The 8,432-nt window shown below is 36.0% G+C and overlaps 1 protein-coding gene across 2 annotated transcripts; it reads left to right on the forward strand.

Annotated features, from left to right (window-relative positions):
- The first annotated feature begins 4,454 nt into the window (after window positions 1-4,454).
- LOC110917201 (probable WRKY transcription factor 9) lies at window positions 4,455-7,094 on the forward strand. 2 transcript variants are annotated; one of them, XM_035985211.1, is made up of 5 exons: window positions 4,455-4,769; window positions 4,898-5,023; window positions 5,154-5,498; window positions 5,824-5,937; window positions 6,103-7,094. In XM_035985211.1, the coding sequence occupies exons 1-5, from the start codon at window positions 4,509-4,511 to the stop codon at window positions 6,811-6,813; spliced, it is 1,557 nt and encodes a 518-aa protein (XP_035841104.1). In that variant the 5' UTR covers window positions 4,455-4,508; the 3' UTR covers window positions 6,814-7,094. The 2 variants fall into 2 exon arrangements, with proteins under 2 accessions (XP_035841104.1, XP_022017486.1); XM_022161794.2 differs by having other exon boundaries at window positions 4,456-4,769; window positions 4,883-5,023.
- The last annotated feature ends 1,338 nt before the right edge of the window (window positions 7,095-8,432 follow it).

The raw sequence follows: 8,432 nt of genomic DNA on the forward strand, positions 1-8,432 counted from the left end.
ATTTCATGGGGAACACTACTTGGATATATAGGTAACCCCTGAAATCTCGTTTGAAAGGTCCCTCTTTCTGAAATACTAGGTCTTTATACTCAGTGATATATGGGGTATTATTCCGGGACTTCTGGTGAATGGAAGTTCTGACCTAGTCCTCGAATAATACTTTCCACATTGCTTGAAACATAGCTCACCCTCAGTACAAAAAATGATGAAACATTGCAAAATGCTAATCATGTGCTGCTGAAGAAAAGATCCTCTAAAGGGGACACACCTAAAGTCGAACCGTCATCTCTTTGCTGAACGGAAGTTCTGACCTGAGCTCTCACGGTTTCGCATCAAACCCCTTACAGATATCATCTAGGTATACTCACCTGTAAGAATGAATATTGGGATCTGGATACGGGAGTATATTCAAGAGGTTGGACACATGAATGAGTTTAAGTTCTTAAAACATCTAATTCGTATCCTGAATCAGTTGAAATTTGTGTGAAAATTTAAGTGGATCAGTATATCGACAATCTAAGTGAATTGTTTAATTCTTAATGTGTAACTAAGCTCAACGGTACTTGTGACTTGTCAAAAACTGATATGATCCTCTGACGCATACTCAAACAAAAATATTGTCTGTAAATATGTTTGTAAATATTTCTTTACTGCTTTACATTTTTAGAAAATATAAAAAGATTTTTGATTATGTTTTATTTTCGACAACCGATGTCTGAAATGCTGAGTTTCAAAATCTAAGTAAGCTGATGGTGTTTCTGAAAATAAAACAAGTTCATTAATTTGAAACTTGAATTAAAAAATCAAAAATCAAAAATAGTTTGTGATATCTCCAAGGTCATTAGTTTGGACTTGGATGATTAACTGTGAGGGAGTTGGTTTTTGGATGCTTATATTGTTATAGAGTCAGTTCCCGATCCTGTTAGTTGAAACTGCTATATTCGTAAAGTTTGTTGATAGGGGAAGTGATTAAAAAGTTTAAATTGCCAGAATACGATTTCTGGAAGTATAAAATGTTGTTACTTATCAATGTATGAGTGTTGCAGATAGTGTACCAGACTACGATCCTGATAGCATAGTCTAAGGGGGAGTCTGAAGACGAGCTCGAAATAAGGGGGAGCTTGTAACCGGAAAGATAGGTGACGATCCCTAAAGCACGGAAGCTTGATGAAAGGGGGAGCCTGAAGAAGCTGTTGATAATAGAGCCAGTGATAAGAAAAGAGAAAGATTGATTGATGATTTACAGTGTTAGACAATTCAAAGAGCATGAAGACTGATCAAGACTGAAGATGTGACGTGACAAAGATGTGATACTGAAGACTTTGTCAATATCCAAGGGGGAGTCTGTTAGTGCACTATGTCTATTGACTTCGTCTTGTATTGAGTCATGTAATGGGATAGGATAGGATAACCAGTGCTCGAGGTACGAGAAACATATTTTAGTGGAAATGGTAGTGATTCCGCTTGAAATTGTCGAAGCCATTTCAAGCGAAATCAGGACTAAGTGATTCTGCTTGAAAGTGACTTTGCCATTTCAAGCGAAATCTCCCATCTACAAATAGGTGCACTTGGTTTTCATTTGTAACTTTCGGATAAGAGTAGCGAAGCTCTGCCGGATTGTCTCCAGGTTGTAAATCACTATTATATCAATATACGAGACATTATAATTACATCGAGCGTCCGTTTCATTGATTCCACCTTTGACACGGATAAACAACTCTTCTGATCGACTCATTCGGGTCACACAACGATCCTACATAAGTAAAATAAAGAGGCTAAATAAATAAAGAAACAAATAGACAAGATAGAATCAGTTGGCTCTGACTCATCTTTTATGTATCCTTTGATGATTTTCTCACTTTGGGTTTTTTAAGAGATTATCTTAGTTATAGTGGCATGTCCCTCTTTTGGAGGCAACACTACCCTCAGCCTTATTGTTCTGAGTCAGCAATGATACAGTCCCGCAATGCCGGAATATTGAAAGATAATTAAGTAATTATTAATGCAAAATGTGGCATGTCCCTCTTTTGGAGGCAATGCTACCCTCGGCCATATTAGTCTGAGTCAGCAGGAATACAGTCCCGTAAGCCCGGTTTAAAGTTTTAATAGTAATTTATTTATAAGGGATTCAAGCCATTCTAACTTCCCCCGATTTGATACTATCTGCCTCAAAAGAAGTCCTAATAAGCTTGAATCAAGTCCTTGAAGGATCTATACACTGAAAGAGGCAAGAACTTTATCCATACCACCCTTCAAACCCTCCTCTAGGCAGTTAACGAGCTTTATATAGACCGTAAAGACACGAATGAGTGAATCAACGCAACATGAAGATATGATATAATAAAGTTCACTTTCAATATAAAAAACTAGTTATTAAAGTCAATAATACATATCCAATTAAAAAGTTAACCAAAGATTGGAAATCAAAAGTAATACATAAATGACTTGTCTTCACCAAGTGATGTAAGAGATTAGCCAAGCATAGCCTTTGTTTGACAAAAACTCTTACGATCACTCTTGGATCCCGAGACTACTACACACACTCTAGATATGGATCATGGATGAATGTGGTGGATGATGGTGGTAATGTGGTGGTGGTGTGGTGGCAAGTGTGAGAGAAGTGGTTTTCCAAGGGTTGGATTGCTATTGAACCAAGCACCCCTATTTATAGCTAGAAACTGAAGTTTTACACGGCCCCGTGCTTGGTGGGCACGGCCCCGTGTCTTCCTTCTTCTCTGTCTTTATTTAATGAGCTTGTCAGTCTGGATGCTCACACGGCCACGTGTGTCAATGGCAAGGCCCCGTGGCCATTGTACTTGTTGTACTATCCAAGATTTGCATGTCTGGAAGTTGACCACGGCCCGTGTCCAAGAGACACGGCCCCGTGTCTCTCGTCTGCTTCTGTTTGTCTTCTTTTTTTTGGAATCTTGGGTGGGGCACGGCCCAATGCCCGGCAGGCACGACCCGTGCTTGTCTTCTGATTTGTTGTTTCTGGTCTTGGGATGAAGCTCGGAGGGTTGGTATATTGTATCAACTTCCCTTCTTTTGTATTCATGCTGGTTTTTGACGTTAATTTGTTTCATTTTGTACATTTAAGCTTTTTTAATCCTGAAAATCAAAAGCATACAAAGAAACACACTTTTTCCAACCACAGTACTAAAAATGGTTGTTTTTATACCTTATTTGATATAATTTATATGTAGCATTTGGCGCATATAAGTTAAATATGTTTTATTCCGATCATAGAATCGTTTCAAATGTATTAAACAACATAGTTTTTATACCGATACCACTAGCCGTTAAATAAATGTTAAACACCGCTATAAAATGTTCCTTTTTTACTAGCGTTGTCCCCAATTTAGGTAACATACAAGATTTAAGTGTGTCATAAACCTAATCGAGTAATAGACTATCCCCAGTTCAGAACATAATTGATAAACCTAAATGCGTGAATACAAGTTATTGAGTAAATACCTGATTGATTGTTGACGATTGTCGAGCAACAATACATGGTTTGCTTAAGTAATTAACTGCTTTAGTAATTTAAATGTCGATCAGAAACTTAGAATCCCGCTTGTTTGGATGCCACTGTCGATCATAAAAATTATGTGTTATGGTTGAACACCCCTTCCCCATTGCACAATCGCACACACGTTTGGCTTATCAGAAACCTGCAACGGGTTTAAAAGATTGTCGCCTGGTCGCATGAATGGCCTCTCGCCCTCTGGGTGCACCAATTACCATTGCATTGCTTCTCTAGTCACACGCCGTCCCAGGATTAAACTGTATTTCAATTGGATTTAAAAGATTATGTTTTCTCATTTTTTGGTTTTAGTTGGGTAATTGGGTTAAATTACAAACGTGTTAAAGTTTTCTAAACGGGCTTAAACTAAGTAGGTAGGAAAATGGATTTAAAATTAAATATAAAAATATATTAAGAAATGTTTGTGCCCCGGGGAAAGTGGCCCTAGATGGTCGCCTATCCCGTTCTTGGCCTAGACCCTGAGTGACAACTAATCTAAGCAAAAGCTTGGCCCTATGACTTTTGTGGTTTAACTTTCTCTAATTTTCAGATTTTGACAAGAATAGCAAACAGATCAGCAAATTTTGAAATATCTTATTTTTAGTATATCTCATTCCTACTATACGTGTGATATTTTCTAGAAATCATATACAAATCATAGTGTCATCATATTTACATGTGTAATCACATGATTAAAAAAATAGGATATATTTTTTTTTTCTAAACAGAAGTACACAATTTTAGAATCCTATTCTAATTATAAAACGGTTGAACACAGGTGTAGGCATTTAAAAAAGAAATAAAAGAATTAATGAAGTAAATAAAATATGGTTTGTGAAATTATGGAGGACCTATGAAAGTCAATACTTAGATGCGTCTTTGTGTGTCTAAGACTGCCACCCTTTAGACGAGGGAATTGACTTTCATCTTCCAAAAGAAGCATTCTAGAGAGAGAAAGTGAGAGGTTCCTATTGATGTAATAAGTATGGCAACAGAAGAAGAGAATAATACAGAAATGGAGATCAATTTGACTCTAAAACTTGACCCACAAGATCAAGAACCTGCTAAAGAATCATCAAAATCAGATCATCTTGATCATGTTGATGATCATGCTCATGAAGATGATGACAAAAAGGAACAATCACCTGAACATGAGGTACAAGAATCAGAAAGTGATGTACAAACTACCACCAACACAACTGAAAGACTAGAAAAACAAGAACTCGATAATAATCACAAAGAAAAGGTACAACCTTGAACCTTTCAAAACCCTACTTTTTTTTTTTTTTTTTTTGTTGCTCATGTTGTCAAAACCATATCTAAAGCTAATAATTTGTTATTTGTATATTTTTACGAAAGTTATCTATGTTGAAGATGGAGATGAATCGGATGAAAGAGGAGAACAAGGTCTTGAGACAAGTAGTAGAGAAAAACATGAAGGACTACCATGATCTACAAAAGAAATTATCGGTTATTCGACAATCTTCGAATCGAATCGAGGTAGCTAGTTTCTAACTGCTAATTATAGCATGTAGAACTAATTTTCTTATGATATGTTATATAATAAAAAAAAACATAACTGGTAAAATCCAAAGATATATTATATATAGTGTTTATTCCATATATGCAGGATCCACAAGCCTTTCTGTCTCTTAATGGTGACTATGGAAATCAAGAAACTAAGAAAACTAGCCCAAGATTGCCATTGCAAGACAGTGAAAATGAGGATTTAGGTTTGTCCTTAAGGATTCGAAGCAATACAACAACTTCCCAACTTGCAAGAGATCATCATGAAGGGAGTTATAAGGATTTATCCGAGAGCACGACAAGGTTTACGCAGATGCAACAAAGCACTTTTATTAGTTCAGGCGATTTCCGTAGCGACGATAAAGCTAGTAACAATGCTAATACCATCGCATCATTTCCTAACAGAAAAGCAAGGGTTACAGTGAGGGCAAGATGTGAAGCTGCTACAGTATGTGTTTGTATATGTTGAATATTATGAATTTAATTTACAATTATTTGCATTTTATTTAAATTTTTGTTCTTTACAAAAGATTATTCTGAATGTCAAATTATACAAGAAAAACTTCAAGATGAAAGATTTTAGACAAAAATTTTTTAATTATAAAGGTCTTATTTTTCATTTGCATCTTAGTGATTTCTCCAAATTGTTTGAACTGGTAAACTGTGGTGATACATTTAATTACAGGAAAACAGTTAGTTTATAGTGGTTTAATAATCGATCACCTTTTTTTTCTTGATTACTAACTTACAATCCGAGTGTGTCATATTTCTAGATGAATGATGGATGTCAATGGAGAAAATATGGACAAAAGATCGCGAAGGGAAATCCTTGCCCTCGAGCGTACTATCGTTGTACAGTCTCAGCAGGTTGTCCCGTTAGAAAACAGGTTTGTCTCAACTTCAATTCCCTCATGTGTGTTATGCTTTCTTGTTTTTTTTAATCAAAATCCAACATGGAAATTTATATATCTTTTATACTTACAATTAGCAAAATAAATGCATTTCAAATGTCAGATATTAATTGTTTCCTTGTTACATGCAAAATTATGTAGGTGCAAAGATGTTTAGAAGACATGTCCATACTAATCACGACATATGAGGGAAATCACAACCATCCACTACCCGTAGGCGCGACTGCAATGGCCTCAACAACATCACCAGCAGCAGGATCCTTCATGCTACTAGATTCAAACAGCTCTCATTCATCTCAACCACTATTTATGAACCAGTCGCCTCTCGCTAATTACCACACGTCTTCGGGCATTATGAATCCTAATTTATCTCCATTTTCATCAACTCATGCTAGAACAATGAACCTCAATGACCCTTCAAAAGGAGCTGTCTTTGATCTTACCAACAATCCAATGAATCCCTACAATACCCCAATTTCAAACCCCTCAACCCAATTAGGATTTCCTTGGATGTCTAACAAATTCTCTAATGGAAGCCATATTTCAAGATCAAATCATGTAAATGGAATTAATGGTGTTTGGGAAGGTGGAGAGGATACCAACAATACTACTACTACTAACAACAATAATAATAGCAATAACCCTAAGTCAATTCTGGCTGAGAACATGAGTGCTATTGCTTCACATCCTAGTTTTAGGGTTGCTGTTGCGGCTGCAATTTCGTCTATTATTAATAAAGAGAGCCAAATAAGTAGTAACATTCATGTCGATGGTCCCACTGATCGAGAGAGCGATGGTAGTAGCTCCGGTGGCAAAGCATGGGTTCTCGAATCTCTCTCTAGAAAAGGTTAGCTTCTTTTTATGATAATGCAACTGCAAGACGCAGTTAAACAAAATCATGTAGTTTTATAATAACAGGTTCTTACACGATATGTTGGCCGTTCAAAAAAAAAAAGTTTCACCATAAAAAAAACCAAAATCATGTGTGATTTCCTAGTGTGTCTGTAAGAGTAATTATAAGTTTTACTTTGTTTAATACTAACTGAAATGTATATCTTTATATACATATATACTAGAATGTTGTACGTAGATTTGATTTTTTTTATAATATATTTGTAATTTATGTGGGGAAAGGTGATATACGATTACTGAATGAATTTTCATCAACAAAATCTTATACATCCTATAAACCGTATATTTCATATTATACGTACGATTCTTAGCTTTATAAAATATTTAAAAGACTTTAACAGGAAATTAATGATGCTTCATTTATTTAATGTCTTAAACAGCGTTGCATTGGTTTTGTTTATTAAGGATGGGGTGGTTCTATGCATGTGAGCTCTTCAATGCAGTAAACCAATCAAGAACTAAATATTAGATTACTTTAAGTTCACTAGTCATTAATGAAGTACATGGAAGGCATTAATATCGTACCCACTCGAAACTAAGCCTACCCGATGTGTGGGGGTGGGCAAGCCCCTTCACGCCCTCTACACCACCCCATCCACCTTTTTTTCTTGGTGTGGCCTCTTGAGGGGCTTGGAGATTCCCATGGGCGTGGGGCATGCATGGGTTAAATGGAGGATGATGGTGATTGGTGGATTGAATGAAGGATGATGGTGTTTGGTGTTTTTTTTAAGAATTACAATAAAAAAAAATTAATAAACAAAAAACGTCCCTTGCCCTTATCCACCGCCCCATGATTTTGGGGTTTTGGAGGGCAAAACCCCCTGCCTACGTGGAAGACCCATGACAGAAATTGCCCCCTTGCCCCTGCCCACTACACCGAGTAGCCTAATTGATATTGATTTTTTGTTCTTAAGAGTGAAAGTGTGTGACAAAAAAAAAAAAAAAAAAACAAAAAAAAAACAAAATAAAACACACTCACTTTTAAGAACAGTAAGTTTTTTTTCTTTTCCAGAACAGGTATAGCGCTCACGAGTACCAGCGTGGCTCTTCTTCACGCCCCTTTTCAACACCACAACACATAGTTTAATATTGAATGAACTTAAAAAATAAATCTCAACCATTTAAACGTTTAGTCAAGGACTTATAGATAAAGTGACGTTTTAGTAGTATATAATCCAGATTTATTAATGATACCTTTTTTGTAAAAATTGTAGCTTAGGTGTGTAATAAAATAAAATTTGGCTTAGGTGTGTAATCGAGCCAAGCCTGAGCATAGATAATACTCGAATTTGGCTTGTTCAAATATATGAAAGCCCAAGCTTGGCGCGTGATTCAATGTTAAGGATCAAGTTCGTCTCTGATCAAGTTTGTTTGTCGGAGGAGCCTACATTACGAGCTAAAACTATGTTCTTGCTTGTTTATTTAAAGAGATCAAAGAAGCTAAAAGTCAACTCAACTTTGTATGCAGTAAAATCTTAAAAAGAGATTTACAAGATTTTCGAAATTTATCCTCATCAAGATCTCTTGCAACATTTCTGACACACATTTGAAGAGTGACA

Source organism: Helianthus annuus, chromosome 16 (assembly GCF_002127325.2).
Source record: "Helianthus annuus cultivar XRQ/B chromosome 16, HanXRQr2.0-SUNRISE, whole genome shotgun sequence".
Lineage (NCBI taxonomy): Eukaryota > Viridiplantae > Streptophyta > Magnoliopsida > Asterales > Asteraceae > Helianthus > Helianthus annuus.

What these genes read in the sequence shown, in the direction of transcription:
- LOC110917201 (XM_022161794.2), top strand. Translation starts at nt 4,509, where the DNA reads ATGGCAACAGAAGAAGAGAATAATACAGAAATGGAGATCAATTTGACT. An exon ending in AATCTTCGAATCGAATCGAG is followed by an intron (nt 5,024 to 5,153) that starts GTAGCTAGTTTC and finishes CCATATATGCAG; the next exon opens with GATCCACAAGCCTTTCTGTC. An exon ending in GTTGTCCCGTTAGAAAACAG is followed by an intron (nt 5,938 to 6,102) that starts GTTTGTCTCAAC and finishes AAAATTATGTAG; the next exon opens with GTGCAAAGATGTTTAGAAGA.